This window comes from Micrasema longulum, unplaced genomic scaffold (assembly GCF_059751315.1).
Source record: "Micrasema longulum isolate JH-2025_06_02 unplaced genomic scaffold, ASM5975131v1 h1tg000087l, whole genome shotgun sequence".
Lineage (NCBI taxonomy): Eukaryota > Metazoa > Arthropoda > Insecta > Trichoptera > Brachycentridae > Micrasema > Micrasema longulum.
The window spans coordinates 1,042,205-1,068,531 of record NW_028277293.1 but is presented as its reverse complement, the minus strand read 5'-3'; the positions used below and the strand labels follow the sequence as shown (position 1 = coordinate 1,068,531).

Here is a 26,327-nt window from a genome sequence, read left to right as displayed (position 1 = left end):
GTGGCCTTATGCTGTAACTAATTCATTTCGTAAATTCATTCGTATCGTAAAAGAGGGAACGAGAGAGAAATATGATTTTGATTGCGTTTAAACGTGAACGAACGAAAGAACTAACGAAACGAAATTGTGACATAATAAGCTTGGTGCACCTTTTACCGAGCACACCATAAACGTTGTTTTTGTGCATCATTAAACAACAAACAAACGAATGTTGATGGATGCAGAAATAGAGGAAGACCGAGAAAGACATGGCATGACCAAATCCAACAAATACTTAAAGATGGACATGTCAAAAGTCGGAATAATCGGCGCGCGTGCATGAGAAGATGTATGAATGTAGAGGAAGCGAGATCTGTATGCAAAGATAGAGTGTTGTGGCGTTCTATCCTCTCTGCCTACCCTTACGGGGAAACGGCGTGATGGTTTGTTTTGTGCATCATTATGTAAACAATATTGACTAAAATAACCTATTTATCCTTAAAATAACTATATATTATAAAGGTTGAAATACCTTAGTAAGTAATCGTTACATTTTATGTATGAACATCAACAGGTAAACAATCTAGACTTAAATAACTTGTAATCACCTAGCAACGTTGTTTTAAATTAATTTAAATATTAAAAAAGCGCTTTTGACTCTTTCCTCAAGAACACAATACTACCAGTATTAATACTATTAAAAATAAAAATGCATTTTTACGTAACAAAGAATGAAAAAACTAAACTATATAAAATTAAGATTTTTGAAATTTAAATAGGTTATCATATTTTTTTTAAATCCACGAAAAATTATATCAGTGGATGACTTGAAGCTGCAAAACTCGCGATGAAGATATTTTAATGTGAAATCGATATTTTGTCCAACTAATCTTGTTCTCCAAGAGGAATTTGTATAGTTTCAATAAATTGAGTAGATCGGACCGTCTAATAATCTGAAAAAAAATCAAATATAAATACAATATATAGCTCCGAACTTTTACACAGTGGCGGTGTTTTATTGACAATCATTCTTTAAAAAATAATTTATTATGGTTGACAAAGATTGATAATGGAATTCGGAAGGCATTTACAGAGCTAATGACTTAGTCATTGACTTGTTTAAGTAATGGCTTTTGTTTTTTTTAATACAAACATAACTGACTTCTATAAAAATAAGTTCTACAATATTTTGTAACATCCGTCTTACATATATTAGAAGCTCGCTGAGCCTCTATTTAGAGGCTTGTCAGCAGGTGAGAAAGAGGGGATAAAGAGGTAGGTTATGAAAAATACACAACACCCAGACCAATGATTAAGTTCAATGCTTTTTTTCTTTTTTTTTGTTGATAGACTATTAAACTAAGCAAAAAAAAATTGTATATATCGTATTATCAGCGATATGATTTTTAAAGTTTTGTATTTTTGAAATAACTCCACGTGTGAGGTCAGAGGTTCTTTTTTGTCAGTTTTCCCGATTGGTTCGTTTAAGGTAAGCAAACCGGATATCCTTCACAGCTCTCATATCATTGGCTGGTTCAGTGACATCGTTCAAAGTCTTTATACAAATATTTTTCATTATTTTTTTGGAATATTTTCAGGAAACTTTGCCGTACAATTTAATTATTTAAATAGGGGCTGATGTTTCTCATTGAGAAAAAATATTTCTTTTTATTTTTCTTACTACTGGCAAGAATCAAACTTGCAAATTTCTCGAAAGGTATTATGTAAGTTTTATATAAATACTGTTGATTTTCTAAATAAAAATGAAATCACACAACTCTGCCTTGTATGTTCAAAATACCATTTTGCAAATTGTACAAGATATTTTTTTTTGAAAATCACCAAGTCGAGAAAAGCATTTAAAAATGCTGAAAATACGATTAAATAACGGAAAAAATAACGCAAAACTAATATTGACTCCATATACTCGTATGTGTTCAGGATACTAGATTGTATAATCGATGTGCCATCATTACTAGGACACTTAAAATTCCATGTTCTGACTCGTAGGTTGAGAAACAATGAAGAGCTGTTCATCGATCAGCATAGAACAAACTATGGCCTTAATACTCCAATGACCCGTCGTTGTCGTATTGTTAACTCAAGACAAGATCTGGACTTTTTTGTTTAAGTTTACAACGATTTAAACGAGCACTAAATAAATAGTCCAGATCCTGTCTTGATGTCCGTTATGTTTGTCAGTGCTTCTTTTTTTATGTTTTCAACTATTCTTATATTGTAAAATTAATACCCTATGAATTGTGAATGGAAAATGTCCGTTAGTAAATAAATAATTCTTTAGCTACATGGACGCGTAATAAGACGATGAACATTGGCATTCATAACTCAATTTTGCTAAAAATGGTCTGTTGAACATACAAAAACTGGGAACAATCTGAAGTAACCATAAATTAAATTTACCTTTGGATCGAAATCTGGGAAACAGGAGTTCAATGTGGTAACCACCGCCGCGGGGTTAAAATCACTCATTTGTCTTTCAGGAATAGTGAACTTAAATCTTAAGTTATTTTGTACGATTCCTGATATTAGGATGTTGAAGTAAGTTGACACAAGCGAGTTCTTGACACATCGAAATATTTTGCCATCATGATAATAATTGGTAAGGATTTGTCCGTTTCTGGACATGGGTAAAGGGTCGTCTTCTCTTATCATAGGCTTAGATGGAGTTTCCCATAGAGGATAGTCGCAGAACACAATTATTGTCGGTTTCTCAATATTACTCAAATGGGGACAGTGTTTGAAGATCAGATTGTTTGTTTTATATTCGGTCACGTATTCTTTAATTGTCTTGTTCCCGAATAATGTCCGAAGTAATTTCATTTTTACTGGATCATATGTTATGAGCCTGTAAAACAACAATTTTATGAAATATCTTTTCTTATGTTAAATGTATTACATGTATTTTTTTTTTAATTACCCAAACCGAAGTAGTGTATATAATTAATTATCAAATAGTGTAGCGAGAGATTTTTTGTAAAATATATGTAGACTAATAAACGTATTACTTTAAATAATTGGTCCACATATTATTCATATTCTTACGTATTACGTTATTTTATTTATTTATTTATTTATTTATTTAGTTATATATACGCCCAATGGGCATTTTTAAGGACATATTTACACACATAAAATTATTGTAAAGTTTAAAATTGAATTTGATTCAGCGATCGTTTGAAAAAAGACAATTTTTTATCAAAAAAATCAAGACTGGTATGCTTATTGGCAGACCTAAGAATTCTTGCATAAGGGAATGAAAACCATGGTAAGTTCTATGGTTATATTGGTTATTAGTATAGAAAAGTAAGTTTTGTCTGGGGTTTCTAGTTGGTATATTTAATTTTATTGAGTTCAGTAGTTCAGGCGCATCGAAGAGTGAGTTGAGAATTTTAAATAGGTCTAGAAGATCGGATTTATTTTGACGGTCTTGAAGATAAGATATATTTAAGCTAGTTTCTAACTCATACGTGTATTGGTCTCTGGATAAGCCCAACCTCCAGCATATCTTTCTTAAAAATCGATGTTAAACTGATTCAATATTTTATTTATTTTATAATTGTTTATTATTATATTATTTATGTTTTTTAAGTAACATTATGTATTTTTAGTACACTTTAATAATAATATTAAACTCTTTTATTTAATTAGCTATGCATTTATAATTTAGGAGTTTTAGTTTTAATTGTTATTATTATATTCGTACAGAACAACCTATACTTTCAAACGTAAAAAATCTTCATCTTAGAACAGGCTGAGCCATGTTAGATGGAGACTATCCTCACCAGAGGACGCTCCGTATTAATGTTCTAATTCACTTGTTTTATTAAATAGATTCTTTGGTATTTCTTTCAATTTCGTATGTTTATTTATTTCTTTAAAAAAAAAGTTTTTTTTATTTTTATACGGAAAACAAAGTTTTATTTGAAATAAAATAACTTTTGATTTATAAGTTTTTTGTTTCATTTTTATCTTAGGTATTTGCCATTTCTCACTCTCACCGTGCCTTATCATAGTAATTCTATAAAAAAAACCGCCAGCAAAAAAATTCAGACAGCACCAAATAAGTATTATTAGATATGTTTAATAAATAGGAAAAAACACAAACAGACAATAGGAACGTGGAAACACGTGAAAGTATGTTATAGTGACGTATTAGGAAAGAGAAATAAAAACATCACAAAATTTTTCTATTATTTAAGTTAGTACAAACATATCAATTTTCTAGAAGGAGGGCGATTTTTATTTTTTATTTAATGCACAAAATACACAATTTTACATAGACACAATTATATGTTTTTTATGTCCCGACTTGTTAGAAAATTCCGTGTTAAGTCGGGACTCTTCGATATATAAATCAAAAATATTTATTGACATATGAAAACAATATACAGGTAATCAAAAAAAATATGCAAAATAATCAAAACAATATACAAAATATACAAAATAATAATAGAAAAATAAAAATAATAAAAATTTATAATACATGTCGAAAATGGAATCAAAAGTTATATAATAATACGTATGACATATACGATACACGTATATGGATAATAATGAAAACAACAGCGATGTTATGCATTTATTCCCGAAGCAATCTCATACAGTGGTCTCTACCCCTCGATACAATCCAGTTATGGATCTTCATCTTAAATATAGACGTTGTTTTGGAGAACTTAATATGTTCATCCAAGACGTTGAACACTCTTGGAGCTATATATGAAAAGTGTCTCCGAGCAAACATCGTACGCGTTCTCGGTATTAAGTAGTTTATTTAGTAGATTACCATTACAGTTATAATTTTTTACAGTTTTATTGTTTTTTCTAATCCCATTTGCGTGTGATATTTTAGATCATGGAGATTTTTAAACAAAAAACATTTTTTTTTTATAATGTGAGGTTTAACTGAGCGTTAATTTCGCTAATTAGAAATATAAAAATATGTTATCTTCGGGACAATAAAACATATTTATTTGAAAGCATGCAAGAGGAATTCATTAGTAATATTTTGAGTCTGTCAAAATCTACGTAAACAAGGACTGGATTTCATCCCCTAGGGAAAAGATATATATTCTTCATCCCTGTTGTAATATGTCAAGAAAATTAATATTTTCTTTATGAAATTCACATAACAAAATATTTTAGTACTTTTGTATTTTAAAAATTGAATAATTCAAATTCAATTTATAGCTTTCAAACAAATTGTTTTTATGCCAAAGAATGGGGAAGTTCAGTGCTATGGGAAATTGGATATAAAACATGTTTTCTTTCACGTGGTAAAAATTAGAGCATTAAATATTCATACGTATTTAATATTTCGTACAAATAAAATAAGTAATGTTATGTAATATGTAAAGTTAAAAATGATGTATTTTGTCATTAATAAATCAATCTAAACCTAAACCTAATTGAACGATAACGTTTCGATAGTAAAAATGTTTTTTTATAAAAACGACATCATATGTTCTTGTGAATCAACCAATGATTGACTGTTGTGATAGACTTCCGGTTTACGGAAAGACAATCCACTAATCAGCAAAACTTACCGTAAAGAACTTGTAATGTCACGGGCAGTGTAATTTCAAAACTTAAAAAAATCATTGCACTGATAAATATATTTCAAAATGTATTTTGACTTGGTTTATTAACGAATATATTTTTTTAAACCACTGAACTTTCTTATTCAAAAAATTATGAAGGAATTAAAGGAAATGTTGATTGATATTTTGTATCAAGTAAGGTAAGAAAGGGTAAAATAAAAACCATAAAAATGCGCATCGAAAGTAAAATGGGGAGGCATGCATCCATAAATTACAACAAACACAAGACATAGCATTTAGCGGTGCATTCTCGCATCATATTCACAAACCTGCAATTACTCAAATCGACATCGATCAAGTATGGCTGAAATACTTGTTCTACATCATTTATGAGGTCAGAGAGAGTTGCGGCCTCGCTGATGTAGAACACGCTCGACATTAAGTTACTGAGAAAGTTAATGTATATGGTGAAAATATAAAGACGTTCATCCTTTTCTGCAAGATATAGCCTCGCCAGCTCCTGAAAATGTAACAGCACAAAATCCGATAAAACGTCCAGCAGAATTCGTATCCCCGCCTGATGGTGCATAGGTAAATATACTAAATGCGGGGATCTCGATCGAATGGTACATGATGGTAAGGTTATCAGTCTTGTACTTCGAGTTAGCAGTGCCTTATTTGTTTACCACATAACAAATATTACCTTGCCAGTCAACCTTGCCATTAGACAAATGAGCCAACCACTATACTACCGTCATAAGCATAAATGGCAGTTTTTTGCAGAAGTCATATTTTGAGATATGAAACTTTTTATTTTTTGACATTATGCAAATTTAAAAAAACTGTAAATAATCAGTCATAAAAACACAGTATGTCAATTGTTTCTAAAGCATAAAACCTGTGTGTGCCATAACTGCACTGTGTATTTGCTTATGGATCTCAAGATATTGTGTTCTTGCTTAAAAAAATAAAAAAAGCATTATCGTTTTTCGTTCTGAATTTTTTTTTTACTGCTCATTTCTGTGTATCAAATGGTTCGAAATGACTTTTTTTTACACCACAACAGGCCAGGAGGCCCAATAGGGTCTTTTCGCGTTTTTTTAATTATTTTTATTTTAAAATAAGCTAAAAAAATACGTTAGTAACGGTGTTAATAATTTTTTCTACAAAGATTAGAAGAAGATAAATTTTCTACGAAGGTTTAAAATATGCATATTTTGAATTACGCGAAAACAAGACGTATGACGTTTTGGCGCCAAACTTGTACCCAATGTTTATTAGAAGCTTAGCTGGCGGTCGTAACGCGTGACGTCAAAATGACGTGATGCCAACTGAGAGCCGTTTTGTATGTGCTCATTTTTAAACCCGAAAATAATTTATGAAAACTCGTTTTGAATACATTGATAGTTATATCATTAGAATTGTAAAAATCTGCTCTAAATTTAAATTATATTTTTAACGTTATTTTCGTCTTGTAAAAATACCTTATTACGAGTACTATGGTGAATTATGTCGAGAACTGAGATGTTATGTCATGGCTTGAGAAAAATCACATCATAATGTTTGTGTTGAATGAATTGAACCCAGAACCTTCAGTGTATGAGTCAAGCGTCTAGACCACTACACCACGGAGCGCGGAAAATTACCTTATATTTAACTCATTTTGCGATTTTCGACAAAAAACTGCCTCTTTTCTTACTGGCAGATACTACGAGGTAGATTGATCTCCAATCGATTTCATTTTCAGTATTCTCACCTAAGTAATCATTAACTGAAAAATATTTGTAGAGGATTCTAGTTTCATTTCTCACACAAGCTGAATTCCTTCTCCACCCGGATAGAGGTAAAAACAGTAGCGAGTCAATTATCCACATTTTCGATTACCCAACGCTAAAACACTTTTTAAAAATGTTTCACTAAGTATAATCAAAAGACAAATTGCATGTCATCAACGCTTTGGCAAGAGTGATAACTGGTATTCTTAAATACGAAAATACAAAATGGGGAAAAACCATTTATTTTTACTTTCAAAGTAATAAAGGTCTATTAAATACAGTCCCAAATAAAATCTTTTTTTGCTAATTATTAGAAGCATAAAAAATACTTTTGAATTTGTAATTTTGAATTCTCGCAAAAACGGTGATTCCATCGGCCACGCCCCTAATACGTCACAATTCCAGCCAATTAAATTCATGTATAAGAATATCACGAATCTCGACGTCACAACAACCAAGGCCAAACACGTCGCGTTTTTCTATGAACGTATTTTTATTGAATTTCATTTTTACATTTATGTATGAAAATATTTCTCGACAATATCCACATTGATTTAGAAAATACAATTAATTATTCTTAATTCATTTCATATATTTTTTTCAGTATTCGTAGTATGTGACATTTTTCTATTAAAAAAAAATTGAAAGTTCGTTTTTTTATTATTATTAGAAGATGGAAAATTTGTTTAAAAATAATATTAACGTTTTATGAAAATCTAGAAAAAATAAATAAAATATACCATAATAATTCATACATTATGCACCGCTTTTTCTTTTTTATTATGGAGACCTCAACTCTTATAATTAATTTGTCTGGATAATAAGATTAAGTTGTACTCATTTTTATTTTGTTTCAAGTAAATTTTCATAGTACCGTTTTCATAACAAATCAGTACTTTATTTATGTTATAAAAATAATATTTAAATAGTAATTTTTTTTTTAAAAAATGTTGGGTCCATTTTCAACTAGTCAGAAATAAGTTGAAAATAGCATCAAGTTGTGAGGATGCGCAAGGTTTATAAACCTCGAACCTCTGATCCGTGTGTCCGCAATATTACCACGAAACTACGAGCCGGTTCATATTTCAGTTTTCATGTAAAAAAATTCAAGAAAAAAGACTGAAATTGTATAAAAAAATATGTAGAGTTTTTTTACCTTGGTAGTAGAAGGCAATTCGGTCACTTTCAAACTTTTTTCATTTTCCTTCGACACCCTTCTATAGCATACCATATAAGCGTTACACGCAGAAATGCCATTTCCAAAAGCCCGTTCTATCGCCATACTTATTTGAATCTAAAAAAATATTTAAAACCATAATTTTACTTTGTACTTTAATATAGATAAACTAAAGCATGGCAAACATTATGAATAAAACATGAAATATTGAATATATCTAAATCATTATTCCAGTTGGAGCATACGGTGTCCACAAACAGCCATATCTGCTGCCAACTCCTGCGCATCATCTTAAGTCAGGACTGTGTCCCGTAGTTTTGACATGATCTCCCGACAGGCAGTCAGCAGTGGACATCCAGGATGTCGAGAACTTGACTCCTTGTTAAGTAGGTAATCGTGATAAAGGCTCTCAAGAGGTATCCGCAGTAAATGGCCATGCCAATAAAATGCCTCCGTTTGAAGACAGTAGTCACTAGAGGTTGCTGCGTCTATTCTGTTATTCCTTTATTCCTTACAAATTCAAATCTTTTCTCAAAATTCACTACTTTGATGTTACAGGTTATAGTAAGATTATGCAATTTGCATATATAGGAAAATAGGTGTTATGTAGGCGGCATTAGGTTTTCGGCCAGTAAATAACAGATTTCCAGACAGCCTACATACTGTTAAATGTGATGCCTCCTATTCCAAGCCGCACTTCCAGTTTTTTTTTAAAGCTGGCATTTTCAAAATGTTACACAGTAATTTGTATTTTTACAATGTTGATTTTTAAACCATTTAGACTATCAACAGTGACTTGGAGACCCCTGAATTATTGGACAATTATTACTGCATCATCGGCGTACTACAGGTAGATAAGTACTAAGTTTTAAAACCCTATCAGGATCAGCAAACAAATATCAGCCAGATAATCAGAAATTGACGTGTGAAAATCGGCAGCTCTTTGACTGATTGGTTCGGATTCCACCAAAGTGAGGCTCCAGGAAGTTGCGTAACTTGAAGTACGCAGATGATGCGGTTCTTCGCAAAAACTTGATTCGTAATCTTCAAGAAATTGTTGACAGACTGCAGGAAAATTCCGCTAGTTTGGATCTCAATATTAATACCAAAAAGACTTACATAAATTATGTGCTATAAATCCTGTCCTGGCTCTGATCAGCCTTTTTTTGTAGTGGACAGAGGATTGAGAAAGTTGACAGCTTTAAATACTTGTAAGTTCACATAACTGAGGGTGGTGGTATGAACGAAGAACTCGCAACCAGCCTAGGAATTGCTGGAGCAACTTTTAACACGATGCGTGCTGTCTCGAATTCTACTATACACTCAGTCAAAACGAAATGGCGATTACATAATTCTTGTATAATGCCAGTATGTACTCCTATATTCTGGAGTGCGGCGGTGGACCTGGCTTGGACACGTGCTGCCGATGCTTTAAGAGAGCTTTAACCCAAGCTGCCTCTTCTTCACACCTACAGGCTCCACCCGTCCTGGAAAACCGTCGATGAAGATCTTTTGGATTTATTCGACGGAGTTGAGAGTCACGGAATTGACGTGGGAGGAGGCGAGAGTGCTGAATAGGGTCTCCTGGAGGCATTTGGAGATGTCCACATGCTCCAGCTTAGGAGCGTGTGTGGAAAATATCAAAAAGAAACTGATATCTCAACAGAGATGAGATAGTTGGGAAAGGAATATGAAACCTTAGGTATAAACAGTGCTTTTGATCAATCATTTGCCGAATATAATTGCATGGATAAAAAAAACAAATATAAAATAAAAATAGATTATAAGTCTACAAACCTCAAAAACGAAATACCAAATATAATCCAAGACCATTAAGTTTTAAAAAATTCGAGACATAAAAGATCAAACAGAGGTAGAATAATGATAGTTGTACAGTACAAGTGATCTTGACGACGCCGACGGTGATATTGTTTTTCGATAATGTTCCTAATCCTCACGGATACATAGTACCTTAGAGGTAGGTTGGAGAAACGCTTTGTATGCGTACAATAACAGCACAACTTGTAAAACGATTTGATAAATAAAAATAAATAAGAGATACTCACAGAACGGACCGCTTCGTCGTTGAAGCTGTACCATTGCCGAGTTGTAAAATTTTTTATTTGTGCATAATAATGTCCAGAGGACGGTGTGCCACTGTGAATTATAATGGCATATAGTTCATAATTATATAATTCCTTCGTCTCTTCACCAGTTATAAACTCATTCATATTCAACTTACTTGGAAACTCAACCCTGAAAGAAATAAAATCGAACAATAAGGAGAAGTCTCAGCAAAACATCTGTACGAGGTTTTCCCAGGAAATGAATTATGTTAAACCCAAAACTCCGATGACTTTTGCTCAAAGACACTTCTTTTGTATCGCACTGAGAGTGTTAAATATTTTAGAAGAGTGTGTAATGCTCTCAAAAACAAAAATTATTTCCAAAAAAGAGTTTCAGGACTGAATCTTCTTTAAGGGGGGATTTAAGTGAGAAACTCATTGATGGTTTTTCAAATATTTGAGGTTCTTTATTTCAATCTTATTTTTTCACGTACTTCAAATGTTTTTTTATTGCATGTTCTTTTTTATATTTGATTTGCCATGTATTTTTAATGAAATTTTTGTTACATGTAGCAAATATGGTAATATTTACTGTAAAAGTTTTATATAAACTTCAAACAGGATTTTGGTTTCATGAAGTGGGACATGTGTCTTAATAAATGTTTAAATGAAGACATAGTGAATGGATAAATAAATAATAATAACAACAATCTTCATAGCATGTTTATGCATTAGCTAATATTTTAGATTTTTTATGTATACATCAGCAATTACTTTGAGGTATAATGTTTGCAGAGAAGTTCTGTATTTTACTTGGGAGTATATTAAAATTTGTATATATTACAACAGAAATGCAAAAAACAAGAGTTGAAGATATGTGTTATTCTGGTATATGCGGAATGGCAAATGATTCACAGTGTGTAAAATGATAACCATACCCTGACCTACCAAAGGTTTGGCACTAAGAATCAGACATTTGCTTACAAGGGATGGTAGAATGATATGCTTTTATTAATTTACAAGCCCGTCCCTTTTCATTAAGTAACAGGGTGCTACGAGTATATCCCGTTAGATCCGACGCTGATAATAATGTAAACCAGCCGAAGACAGGTCACATACTACGTATTTGCCTGGATTAATGTTCTCAAAGGGAGAAATCATTTCGGTAATTAATTCGTTGTATTGTTTATCAATATGAATTTTTTAAATGGAATGCCATGAAAGAAATAAGATCATCCGTTAGTTCATGGTGACGTAGCATCGTTATTATGTTCATAAATCCAAAATCCTACGACAAAACCAAAACGAAAAGCAAATCAAACTAGTCATAGATAAAGCGAGTCAATTATAAAATAGTAATTTAAAGAATTAATTTCAAATAAATTATTTTGACGTCCCACCTTACCGTCTACTCATTATCAAATAATGTTGCTCACTGTTCATATATTTCACCGTTTTTTTAAAGCACTTTTTTTCATTTTCAGGATGAAAAAAAAGTAACATATTTGACTTGCCATCTTTCTGACTACGCCTGTGTAAAAAGTCGCTCCGTTGAGACGCGAAAGACACACAAACAAACAAACACCCTTTCGCATTTATAATATTAGTATATCATGGATATATCAATTACTGTATGTTTTAAATCTCATATCGTCGGCGGAAATTTAAATGCTGTACGGAACAAAGTATAAGTAAATTGTTCAAGGAGAGGAAAAGAAGGTTAAAAATCAATTGCATTTCTTATTTTTTGTGAATATATTCGAACAAATAAATATTTTTTGAATAATGAAAATTGGTATTAATTCATGAAACATTTATTTCTTTTTTAATCTCTAACGATTTACGCTTAGCGTCTCTTACAACTTACTTTCTTTTAAATTTCCACCAATGATAGAATAGCTTTTTTTCGCAACTTGTAACAATCAACAATACTTTGAGTGTGTCCAATTTTTTGTAGAAAAGGACTGGATTGAACCCCCTAGGGAGCTGTTAATATGTCAATATTACGACAGATATGAAGAACGTTTTACAGAAGGGAATATAAAAGTCTAGGCATCCACAGGGCTTATGACCTGTCATTGGCTGGTTTAAGTGGCCACTTTACACACTGAAGGAAAATAGATGTTCAAATATAGGCAGAATGGTGAATGTTACACAGAATGTTGTAAAGTGGCCACTTAAACCAGCCAACGACATAAGCCCTGTGGATGCCTCTAGACTTCTGTAAAATGTTCTTCATATCTGTCGTAATATGTTAATTACAATGTTTGAAATTAACTTCTCAAAATGTAGTTGAATATTATTTTATTCACCTATTATTAAGCTTCACAACTGCTCTGTCCTCCACGCTATAGTTAAATCGCATCAAATTAAAATTCAGAAAGTATGGAAACTTAAGGAATTCTAAAATTTTTTTGGCATCAGATTTCTTCTTGCAGATACTACATTCATATTGGTTACTCTCAACCATTTCTTCGGGAGTTATATAGGCTCTCAGGGCGTCGATCAATGTACCGTAACATTGCTTGGTGTTATTGTCCCTAATGGGTAGTTGGATATCCCGAAAGGCACTCTTTTGCTTATTTGCGGTTTTGCAAGTATCACATTGTATGTAAGAAGTGGACGCCCCTAAAAATGTACACAAATTAAACCAGAAAGTTCAAATAAAATAAAAAAACATGCAAACTTGAATCGTTTTCTCATAGTGAACAATTGTTCAGACTTAGTTGAATATTGGGTCTTGTCGCGAAATTTAAGATAATTTTAATTAAGTTTATATCACATTCTGTATCAGAAAATCAAAAAAATACACAATAATAATTTTTTGCACGGGCGTAAAATTGAGAAGTTTTTTGGGCGCGTTTCTTAAAAAAAGTTTAAAAATAATCCAAGACAATCTCCCTTACTCTATTGATTCATAGGGCACTGCATTGATATTGCTACATACAGGAAAGATTATCCGTCTTGTGCTTAAGATGCCTATCCAGGGACAATAAAATATTACAGTGTAAAAACACCGTTTATATGTATTTTTAAATTATTTATAAAACATATAATACATGCACAAGATATTATACTCCCAGATATTATTAAAAAAACTTATTTGTGACTGTACATAAAAAAAACATTTTTGTAACAATACATAATATCAATAATAAGAAAACATAATATTAGATACATAACCACACAGTATTATACACTATTTATAGATATTATATTAATAACCATCACTTTAAAAAGATTCTGGTAATATTTTTTAATTCCTACACTTTTAGATTTACCAATCGACTTTTTATTTTTAAGTTCATCGGGCAGTTTATTAAATTGGGAACGGCCAATATTTTCAAGAGATTTTTTGCCGAACTTTGTTGAGTTGTGAATGCCATGAATAAATGTGAATTTTAAATTTATGTGAGCAGAAAAATTCATGATATTCGAAATAGCGTTGGTGATGACATGCAGTGCCATCACATTGAAAGGAAGTATTTTTGTCTGTCGGTAAATGCCCTTGACATGGGAGTCCCATTTCATTCCAAGAATATTTCTCAGAGCTCTGTTCTGGAGAACTTGTATCTTCAAGATATGTCATCTTCAAAATAGTTTTGTTTTCAAAGGTGTCAAAAATTACAGTAATCTCCCCAATGAACTAAAAACTATTTAAACTAATATATCATGAATAAATTCAAAGTAAATCGAAATAATTTTTTTGAACAAGTGTAAAAACTGCATTGAATTTTAATTAGTATGAATGTATTGTAAATTTATGTTTTTCTTATACATCCTATAAGTTTTTTTTCTCATGTACTCGTATATTCAAAATTATATAAATTCTAATAAATAAACAACTATAACAGTGTAAGTCTCTCTCCAAGCACAAGAGTTAGTCTCTTTTTTTGGAGAGTTACAGTTATAAAATTTACTATATGTATAAAAATATATATATTTTAAAAATTATTTCTTAATATCTTTTTTGCATTGTATTCTTTGGAATTTGATTATTTATTACATTTACCTTTTTTTCTAGATTGTGATTCTATGTCATTATAATTTGATCTAATTAATTTTACTATGTATTTTTATTGTTATTTATTGTGGCTTGACACAAGCATAGCCTAAAAAGCCTTAATAAGTTAATAGTTAAATAAATAATAAAAAAATATTAAAAAAAGTAGATTTGTGTAGAGTAAAAAAACATGTACCATTTATGAAAATGACTAATAAAAAATATAAATAATTTTAAAAATTGATTTTTGTTTGTGAATGAGACATTTATATTGCGTTAGTGAAAGAGACAAATAGAAAATAAAAAAGAAATGTATTATAATATAATGTTTATATTTGAAGCACTAACTGTGTGGTTATTCATTATAATAAAATAAATAAAACAACTTTGTTTTTAACCACTAATTTTTATTTTTCACCGACCAGTTGAAGCTTGTTTGCTTTGAAACCGGTCGGAAAAATAAAAATTAGTGGTTAAAAACAAAGTTGTTTTATTTATTTTATTAGAAATGTATTAGTTGGTTCTGATTGAATAATCAATAAATAAACAAGAACTTACCTTCAAACTTATCTTTTACAAAATTTTGTATATTGAGTTTTGTTAAAGAACTATCATACTCATTTAATACTGCAGTCAACACTTCTTGCACGTCTTGCTCCACATGCCTCATTGTGTTCTTGTACCACTGGTGGCTATACAGTAGTTCTCTAGCGCATAAAGTAGACGATTTCGAAAGCTTGAACAGTAAATATGTCAATTATAAACAAAGTTAGTAAGCATAAAATTTCAGAAAACAAAATGCAAACGCAAGGTTAAGTCGCTGGAATATTATTTTTTGGTTTATTCGCTTTCTCACATTGAAACCACAATAAATAGAAGCAAAAATTTATACTGTTAATTTAAATGACGCAATCGGCAAATGTTATTTATTGCGAATTCAAAACATGATTTCTTAAAATCAAATGTCTAAAATAACTGGATATAAAATGAATTTAAAAAGGCACTATTTATGACATTATCAAAAGAGCTTTTTTATTTATTTAGATACGCATTTCTAGTTTAATGTTATCGTTGCAACATTGCAACATTGCAGAACTACTGCATCCAAACTACTTTTTATCAGCTCGGGACTAATTCCATCTTCCATAATTCCGCTTTAATGATTTCAGCAGTGTTTGGAGAATGGTCAAGGATATTGGCTGCTCTAGGAATGTTTATTTGAACAGCCTCTGCCAAAATATGGAATAGGTCCGAAGGAGGTGAGTGGTTAAGGACCCCGCAGAAATGATTATTTCAGGAGTCGCTCACCTCGCTCCATATCAGACTCAACCACCCCACTGGGGTTGCGAACAGGACCCGGGGACGGTGTTGTCTTGCCACATATTTCACGAGTGATTTTGAATAGTGTTTTAGCGTTATTTCTGCAAGATGCCTCTTCTGCTGCATTTATTTGGGAATCCAGGAAACGACGTTTGTCCATGCAAGCAGATCTCTTGACATCGTAGCTGTTTCTTATTACAACAATTTGATTGGAATTTGTTTCCCTGTCTCTCAATACTTTTAGTTTTGCTCGCTTTTCAATTTCATTCCAAGTACCATTTGACATCCACCGCGGACGCACGCTCTCTTTGGCTCCTAGAACAGTCTTTGCGGACAATATAATTGAGGCCTTGAGAGTTTGCCACTGACTTTATATGTAGACCGTTGGAGTTAAGAAGTTATGACCACCATTTTTGTTTTCTAGATTAGCTCGAACATTACAGTTAAAATGTTGTACAGTGGCGGGAATTTTCAGCTTTTCGATGCGACGGGCTTTAGCATATTTGGTTAAGTCATGCGGTGGAGCTTAAGGCGAATTTCCTCAACGAGCAGCTCGTGGTCGCTGTATAAATCGGTTCCGCGATAAGCCCTAACGTCAAGCAATTACCGCCTGTGTGTTGAGCTGTAGATTAGGTGCTCAATTTGCGATTTTGCGGGTTCAATGGAATACTTTCGAGTAAAAAAAATCATATACTTGTTTTCCTTTTAGAAGCATGAAAAATATTTATCAATTTATAATTTTGAATCCCCAAAAAAACGGTTCGCATTGCATTAGCCACAACCCTTATACGTCACGATTCGCATCAAATTTTGTCATTCCAGTACGTACTTTGTATGAGGCGACCGACGTGTACGTGACGTGACGTGTATTTTTTTTTTTAAAATAAAAAAAGTAATATTTGCGTTCGCATGATTTACCCAAATATTTAATTTTAAGGGCCATTTTCAACGAGTTGTAAAAACTCATTATTAGAAAATGGGAACCAAGTTGGGTAGAGTGGGATTTGAACCAGGGACCCTTGATCCGTGAGTCCAAGACACTAGCCACAGGACCACAACCCTATTCGAATTAGTGATTTTACAAGTATTTTTGTATTTTATGTCTGGTGAAAAGGTTATAAATACTGAATAGTACCCAGATGCACAACGAATATACTCGTATAATTCACAACGCCAAAATCCTTCGTAAAAACTACGCGACAATAGCGGCCCATACAGATGGAAAGGAAAAATGCCAAACATTGAAAATGAACACGAATCTTGACGTCACGAGTATCACGATCAATCATGGCGCGTTTTTGTGAAAGCGTATTTTTTAACAATTTTATTTTTTAAATTGTAAATGAAAACATTTTTTACAATTTCCATATTGATTTTGGAAATACAATTAATTTTCCTAAATTCATTTTACATTTTTTTTTCGGTATTCGTAGTTTGTGATATTTCCCAATTGTAATCTAACCACCAATCAAATACTAAACTTCTGTGCGTGTGACATAGTTATTACACCATAGGCAATCCTTGTAGTGCAATGGCTAGGAGTTATTACATATTATTTGTTTTTAGAGAGAGTAAAAAAAACTGCAAAATAGGAAATAACGCATAATTTATTCGCTCGACTTATAAATTAATGAACGGAAAACGCTTGCAAATAAATGTGGAAAATAAATTACCACGCGCCGGTTGGAATAAATGTAATAGCATTCATGTTTGATAGCAAAAACATCCAATTCAAGTCAAAACTGAGTTTCCGAATTGTCACGCTAAATGTATAATAGAATGTAACGCAAAAAATCAACGCTGCAGTATTATCATACCGTCATTGACATATTAATACATAGGCGCGCCCTATAGAATAAAATATTTTTTAAAGTAGTGGCGCGAAAATGTACCCATAGTTAAAAAAAATGTTTATTAATACCAGGGCTGCATTCAACGATCATGCATATGCCACCAAAAATTGGAGGATACTAAGTTTTGGTACATAAAAAAGTTTGTATTTTAACGTTAACCAATCAACATTCGTTTTTGGTTGATCCCAATCAGATTCTTTCCTTAAGATCCCTTTATTTCAACCCATTTATTTCTTTTTACTGGATTCTGGGAATACAAAAATAATATAAAATGACGTTTACCTTAAAATAATATTAACTGACATTTACCATACTTAAAAAACGCACTCCTATCAGTGCAGCCCTGTAAATAAGAAAAGTTTTGCAATTGCGCCGCTAAGCGTTGTTTGACGTTTACAAAAAAATAATATTTATATTTTAATATTAATTGTTTTACGTTTCGTTAATCACTCACGAACCAATATGTACCAATGAAAAGTTACGCAATACTGTTTACAACGTTTATCCGAAAGATTTTTACACGTTTTCATGACACAAACAAGCATTTTGATTTCGATTCTAAACGTCACGCCTGCGCCTGGCTGGCGGTCGAAGAACGGCTAAATACGCGTTGGGCAAGACTAAGCGTTTGGGCATGAGTAAAGCTAGGGTTTCCTAGGACAGCGGTGCCCGTATTTTAACGGCCGTAGTGAACGGTGATGCGGTAGACAGCCGTCGTAACGTCGACTAGAGAGTGATTTCCTAGTGAAACGGTGTTGAATGGTGTTGATAACACCGTTTTCCTAGGAAACCACACTCCAGTCACCGTTACGACGGTTATCCACCGCATCACCGTTCACTACGGCCGTTAAAATACGGGCACCGCTGTCCTAGGAAACCCTAGCTTAAAACGTCATCATTTTTGAAAGCTCAGGGCATGTCTATGTGTATTAAGATGTCAACACAAACATTAGTTATTGCATAAAGAAAGAAATTTTCACAGTTTTATAATGCTGAAAATATATTGAAAATACAAACATTCAATCACCATAACCTTAAATAAGCATTACTTTCGAGGCCGCACATCACAGCACATTTCGTAGTGATTGTAGAACAACGACAGATGTGGGAAAAATGCAACATTGACTTTCTTTAATATTTGATCTTGAAAGGGTTTTTAAAAAAACATATGGGTATGTATAACTGACCCAAATATCAAAGGGTATGCACTTATCAAGTATAGGTGGCCAAATACTTGACGTAAAAAAATGTAGGGGGTAGAACACCCCAAGGGCTGTAAAAAAGGGCAAGCGTGATCAATGAATTGTGAACCGTTTCTGAGATATATATTTTTTTATTGCCTTATTTAGTTGATTTCACCACTGGCGTCTTGAATTATTTTTTTGGGATAAATATTAACTTTTTTGAACTTTTTGCTTCTTTATTTGTTGAATATTTAGTACGCTATTGAAGAAAAAAAAAGATATCGTTAAATCGGAAGTATTCTCACTTTTTATTGAATAATAGTATTTCTCAATAGTGTATCGGAGACGCCGATACTCATATTTTTTTTAAGAACAGGTATAAAGAGCCACATGGTATTTCAAAAACCTTAAGAATAAATAAGCTTTCGCGTAGTTCTAAAAAAAGTAGCCACTTCCAAAGTGTTTTTTTCTTTTTATCAACATAAGAAAGATCTGAGGGTGCAGTTTCTCAGTTTTGAATTATATCTCAGAAATAGTTTATAATTCATTGAACACATTTGCCTATTTTTACAGCACTTGGGGTGTTCTACCTCTGCATTTTTTTGCGTCAAATATTTAGCGACCTGTATTTTAAAAAAATATTTGGACCGCTCGCAGATAGAGCTGAAGAAAATCATACGTGTTGTTGTTTTACAATCATGACGATTTGCTTAAAACTGCATTTTTTCACAAACTTTACTTCTTGCAGCAAACATTATTTGCCTTTAGATACTAAAAAGAATGTCGGTTAACATATAATAACCAAATTAAAAAATGTAATTACCCAATTAAAAATAAATCCCAAATATTATGAGTAAAATATTTTTCATTGGCATAAAAAAATCATCAAACTAAATGTTAATTGTGATAAAATTTGTAGGTCTGAAAATACAATAAGACCAAATTATATTCTTTGCACTGAATACAAATAATGTTCTGATGCAATATCGTCCGCTTGTTAATTAAATATTACCCGCATTTAATAGTAATTAATTAAGTTTCATAATAATAAAACAAAAATTTACCTTCATACACAGAAACAATTTTTTTAATTTATCCAAAGTTTGTTTTCTATTTAACAGGTCTTCTTCTTCTTCTTCACAGTTTTGAGAAAACTTAAGTTTCAAAATAGCATTGTGGAATTCGGGGGTCATATATAAATATTGGACGATTGAATTAAAATAACAGCTATTTCCCACGTTTCGTAGTCCACAAAATTCTGAAATACAAATTATAAGTTAAAAAAAAAACAAGAAAATTCAAAAATGAATTTTATATGTTTTTACATCGAAAGCCTCCTCCACTTACCTGGATCAGTATTAATGTGTGTTCTGCGGCCTTCTTTCAGAACTGCAAAATGTTTTACAAAGAGAAATGTGAATACAAATATGCAAATAACTTGACCAATCAATCCAGATGCCCTTTGAAATATATGTATGTTTATGTAATAATATTAAATATTTATTTTGCTATTATTTAATTATGTACGTGCTTCCGCTTTCCATTATGTTGTATCCTAACTCAACACAGGGCCTTTGGCCTCGTAGAGTTTGGGATACGTTATTATTATATTTTTTTGTGATATGTATGTATTTGTATGAATTAAATAAATAAAGCCTTTGCCCCAAAGTTTTTTTTGCTGATTTTTGTTGACCGACCAAATAAACCCCGCATAAAAGACTTAGACAAATGAATAAAGTATAATTACGGATTTTAAAGAAACATTTTAATTTGATTAACAAACTTAGAATTACTAGCGAATTTACTAGCATTCTTTCTTAAAATATTTTTTAATAAATATAAATAGCAACACGAATAATTTTAAGTTCGTTCAAGTCCTGATGATGAAGAAGTAACCTCGAAACGAGTCAGCATAAAACTCAAAAAAAATTTTTTTTTTCAATTTTGAGTCTATTTGCTTATTTAAGAAAATGTGTAAAAATTAATAAGACATTTTTAAAACCGAAAATGAGTTATTTTAATATGTATGTTTCTTTGAGTACGTATTTTTCATTTTGAGGTATGATATATTATATACTTTTGTTTATACATTTGTCGAAACCACTTTGTTTTGAGTTATATTTTGACTGATTTTAAAGTTTGACTCTCATCGTCAGGATGTGTATGTCCATATACGTCTATAAAATAATAAATTTATTAACAATCAAAAAAAAATTGCATGGTTAAAATATTAAATTTGTGAATCCGAATAATCGCGGCCCCAATACGTATTAAGTAATCTAACTCACATGAAATTTCTGGTGGAGGTTGTTTCATATATATTTGAATATCTTCTGCAGGAGGAGTTATATACTGCAAAAGAAAATCAAAATTCATGATTTTTATTTTAAGCTGAAAAAATCATTGTGCGTTCAAATCATCATCAAGTCATTCATTCAAATCATCGTAATATGATTTGAATGAATCAAGACTTGTCTGTTTGTAGCATTTATGGAGGAAGTTATCCATGTCATTCCAAGATTCCATTCCTCGACATAGCACATCATTTTTTAGCTATTCCTTTTCCATTTAAGCTGCTAGACTTTGGAATGAGCTACCTCTTCATATAAAAAATGCACCTTCTCTAGCCACCTTGGTAAACGCCTGAAATATTACTACTATAGAATTAAGAATAGTTTAGACGGAGCGGAGCGTAGAATCATACTTGAATACATCGAACTGTGTCCGAAAAAATCCCCACTATGCCCCACTTTCGCCGCGAGCATTCTTGAAGTCGCCGCGTAATATTGCAAAATGAGAAAACACAAATGTAAGGTAAAAAAAAAAGCAATTTATTAATTTCTCATCGGTGAATTATAATAATAACAGACAGGCAGAGAAAGTAGTTTTAATCACATTTAATATTTGTGTTCTCACCAGGAATCGAACTCAGAACCTTCTATGCCTGAGTCAAGCATCTTAACCACTTCACCACGGAGGCCATCAATATATTGAATATATAATAATTGTGTGGTTTACACAGCGTTATTCTGAGTGACAGATTATTATTTTTTTTTTTTAATAAATATCTGTGTTCTTATGATTTACCCAAACTATTTATTTATTAGAAAATGAGAACCAAGTTGTGGTAGAGCGTGGTGCGATGTATGAACCTCTGATCCCTGGGTTTGCGACACTAGCCACGGGACCACACCCCGGTTCATTTTCACATTTAGATTGCTCCTAATAGCGAAAAATAAATTCTGAGGCTCAAAAGGGTGAAATTTCACAGTGCTCGAGATTCTAATAATTGCAATGAAGACCGAAGTGCCGATCAACTTAGGCCCGCAGGGCCGATAAAGCGAGACCCAAAGGGCTGAATTTCCTAGTTGAAGATGAATCTGTTAACTTCCCATTGTAATCAAGGCCCATGTGCACTTTTCTGAGATTTCACTCTGTGATTTTCATCTGCGAATGACAGTGTTCTCTGTTCACGTTAATGAATATTTTCACATATAAGCTAAGGTAGGATAGACGAGCCAGCTATACCTTCCCATTTTATATAAAGACAACCCCCACAATACATCACATACAAATAATATAATCACTAGATCCTCAACACATAAACAACTTAAACAAATACAAACAAATACAAACTAATACCACTTTCAGACAAAGGGATTTTGAGTATTATTCAATTAAAATCTATAACCTACTTCCACTATCTATTAAAGCAATTAGTAATGAGAAAATGTTTAAAAAGGCAAAAAAATGGATAGTGGAGCTAGGTAGAAGTAAAATGGATTGTCTCTTTCGCCCATACCAATGCTGAATCAACTGCTCCACAACTGTATGGCTTATGTTAGGTTTTTGTTGTTTTCATTGTGTGTTTTGTAATATAAATAATATAGATGTATATAAATACCTTGTTTTTAAAACTGTCTGAATATTTGTGAATTATGTTAGTTTTTTAAGTGAGTCTTCTTTGTTTATTCTCAAATGTAATAAAAAAAATAACTAAATTGTTAAGTGTCTTCGGCACGGGAAACCCCAGTGAGGTCACATTATTTTTATTATTAATTATAGTTTGTAAGCGAAAAATATGAATAAATAAATAAATATAACAACTTTGGACCATTTCAATCCCAGCTACTGGACGACATGGTGATCCAACATCAAGAAGGTTAATGGTTTCCAAACAACAACAATGACACTAGCCCGTAACATCTGCAAGTCGTATTGCACAAAACACACTTCTTCTGAACTAAGTACTCTTGGACAGTGTGATTAAATCATTTTACCATAAATAATTGTCACTTAAAATATCAACCCGTTGATCTTTCCAGCCTTCACAATTTCATTTATTAAATTACAATCTATTTGAACCATATTAAATATAATTAGTTGAATTTCTTACCTTACTGGGATAGTCCTTTTTCTTAGTAAAAAAGAACAGGTTGTTCCAATTCGATTTAATGAATACTAGCCCAGAACTCGAGAGTGACTCTGAAGTAGATGATAAATGATACTAAAACAAAAGATATTAAATTACATACTAAATAACAAGACAATTTAGAAAGTACATCATTATCATCATTATTCCCTTTTCGCATCTAATGGTGCATAGGGCACTGCATTTGTACACTAATCGCAGTGTATTTTGATCATTTATGTTGCATGAAGTTAAGATAATCAGTCTTAGGCTTCGGGTGCAATCCAGGGACTATGAAATATTTTAGTGTAAAAACACATTTTCAAACAAATATTTTATGTCAACCATGTCGGGAATCGAACCTGAGACCTCTTGCATGGTAGGCAAATACGCTGACTACTCCACGTGGCCAAGGGTACTAAAACAAAAGATACTAAAATGCATTCATAATAGATTGAGTTTGGAAAGGATTAGTAAGTACAGTGAAGGTTTATATTTTTTCAAATAATTGCTGTCATAATTCATGATCAACAGAATCATTAATAGTGGTAAAAACCTCTCTAAGGAAGAACGACGCTTATGTGAACAATCGCTTTTTAAAAAAAACATGTAAGAATACAATTTTTTTAAAAATATTCAATGAATTTTTAAAAAATTAATCAACCAAAATTAACCAATTCTTGACACAAAAGAAATAACAGTTATTCAAAACAAAATGCGCTTCACAAAAAATGATTTTTCGTTAACTATTTCAACAATATTTTTAGTCCAAATGTTTGTAGACTGGCTGGATTCTCTCTCTAGGGAGTTGATAAGATCTAAATTTATTGCTACAGAGAGGGGAAATATTATTGAGAAGGGAATATAGAAGTCCAGGGATTTACAGGGCTTATGACACTTAAACTAGCTAGTGATGGGTCATAAGCCATATAAACAGCACTAGAGGCTAGCCACGCAGATGGTTGGCAGGGGCGCAACCCTCAGAGGGGTGCACTTTGCAGACAAAAGCCTTCTTTTCTTTTTCTCTGCATGTAAAATAAATCTCCGGGGGCGCGAAATTCCAATCTTGGCAGAGACACCTATGACCCTAGATACGATGCTGCCTTTAAATGCCTTCCATATTCACTTCTTGAAAATGGTTTTCCTCTCTGTTGGAATAAATTTAGAAAAAAAAAATCACGTCAAAAACATCTGATTTCACCCACACATATTAATAAATCAATGAACATGCAAACGATGCAATGCAACCATAATAAACAAAACAGGCATAATATTTTAGAATAACTTACTAGTGGACATGATGAATTTTGTAGATAAAGGTCTATTTCTTGAAGTTCGTACTGAAATTTTTCAGCGATCATTTGTCTGAAATCTTCAACTGGAGTAGTAGGCTCAACAATAAATACCTGCTTATGTAAAGCCTCATTTCGCACAATGCAGAAGGCCCTCTGTACTTCCATGTCTAAATAAGAATACATTGTCATTAAAAAACCACTACGTATGAAGAACCCATGATTAGGCGGGTAATAAATTAATGTATTTATTTGAAGAATTATAAAAATTGAAAAGTTGTTTCTAGATGTTGCTTAGTAGGTAAAATAATTTGGATGAATCTCAATCATTTTTCAAAAATTAATTTACTTAAATAATTATAAAAAGTGAAAACCGTTTTGTTTGATGCATCAAATATGTTAAGAAATCAAGATAGGAACGAAAAATAATTGATTTATTCGTTTTTGATTACACTTTATAATATTTACTTGTATTACAGTTTGACTATTGCAGCTATAAAGTGACCAACTCCATTAGGTATCATGTTTCGGAATGAAAATATTTTATGTCGGTACAACTTAAAGAATAGATTAATTAGTGCAAAAACACATAATATAAAAATAAGAAAGAAGATCAAAAAGGGATATTACGTTCCCAAGCTGAAACCTCACATTTAATGAAAAATCATTTAAAGATGTCATTGAAATATGCATAGAATAACTTTGTGTCAAAATATAAATATTTATTTCAATGAATATTTTAACACTGTATCTAAAGTTACTACTGAAGAGATTCCCAGAGAGGATGGAATAAGAGTTTGTATTTTGGTGATATAATGTAAGAAGATCACGGGCTATTTTTATCAAATTTAGCTTTATGATGTGAAGTCATTTTTACTAACAAAACATTTAAAATATCGTGTCACGTGGGTTGCTTTTAAATAACAATAAGGTACATGGTAACTTTACTGGCAAACACCAATATGGAAATAAATGTCACCAGGTTGTGGTCCTGTGGTCATGTTATGGACTCACAACTAAAGGTCCGAGGTTCAAATCCCACTGCACCACAACTCGGTTCCCATTATTCGGGCACAAGTAATTTTTTACTTTTAGAAAATTGTCTCCAAATTGAATAATTTGGGGAAATAACAAAAACTCAAATATATATCCGTTTAAAAAACAAAATCATCTGTTACAAGTTTACTATAAAAATCCACCAATGACCACGCATTAGGTTGGAGTCTATATATAACCAGAAATTAGTCAAACTTGTTTTATGAATAAACGCCACTATGTAGAACTAAGCTGAATTGGAAAAGGTCATAATGTAATTCAATTTAATAAATAACATTACCATCATTGGAATTTGTTGAACTTTATTTTATATTTGTTAAGCCTTTATTTATAATTTTAGTGATAATTAAACAATATCGATAAACATAAAAATAATAAAAATTAACCTAAATGCTTACTTTTTGGGATGTACTCAATATCAAAATGAAGATTAAAAATATGCTTTGAACTTCGAACAGTGTTCAACTATCACTTTAACCAACTCTTAATTTAAAATTTATTAAAAAACATAAACTGGTGATAATACATCAGAAGCGTATTGACCACGACTCAAGTGATTCTAGAATAAATCTGTTGGAGCACACCCAACGCTAAATATAGCTACGGTGTGAAGAATCTGGATGGACTACAAATAGACTTATCCAAACATGTGT

The 26,327-nt window shown here is 31.8% G+C and overlaps 1 protein-coding gene across 2 annotated transcripts; it reads right to left on the bottom strand.

Annotated features, from left to right (window-relative positions):
- Positions 1–470: 470 nt before the first annotated feature.
- On the bottom strand, positions 471–26,327 carry LOC148284815 (ubiquitin carboxyl-terminal hydrolase 7-like). Of its 2 annotated transcripts, XM_088234713.1 has the most exons (13): positions 26,073–26,327; positions 24,616–24,788; positions 23,312–23,422; positions 21,204–21,267; positions 20,263–20,304; positions 19,980–20,173; positions 15,117–15,294; positions 12,868–13,183; positions 10,556–10,745; positions 8,469–8,606; positions 5,867–6,057; positions 2,401–2,845; positions 471–932 (listed from the first exon to the last, which is right to left on the bottom strand). In XM_088234713.1, exons 2-13 carry the CDS (start codon positions 24,784–24,786, stop codon positions 795–797), a joined length of 2,178 nt encoding a protein of 725 aa, XP_088090839.1. In that variant the 5' UTR covers positions 24,787–24,788; positions 26,073–26,327; the 3' UTR covers positions 471–794. The 2 variants fall into 2 exon arrangements, with proteins under 2 accessions (XP_088090839.1, XP_088090847.1); XM_088234721.1 differs by lacking the exon at positions 21,204–21,267 and having other exon boundaries at positions 23,317–23,422; positions 26,073–26,240.

Bases quoted from the DNA above. Each gene is read 5' to 3' on its own strand.
- LOC148284815 (XM_088234713.1), bottom strand. From the start codon at position 24,786: ATGGAAGTACAGAGGGCCTTCTGCATTGTGCGAAATGAGGCTTTACAT. The intron at 15,295-19,979 runs GTAAATTTTTGT...TTACTGTTCAAG, and splicing joins AATTGTTTCTGTGTATGAAG to CTTTCGAAATCGTCTACTTT. The intron at 13,184-15,116 runs GTAAGTTCTTGT...GTACATTTTTAG, and splicing joins TGTAAAAGATAAGTTTGAAG to GGGCGTCCACTTCTTACATA.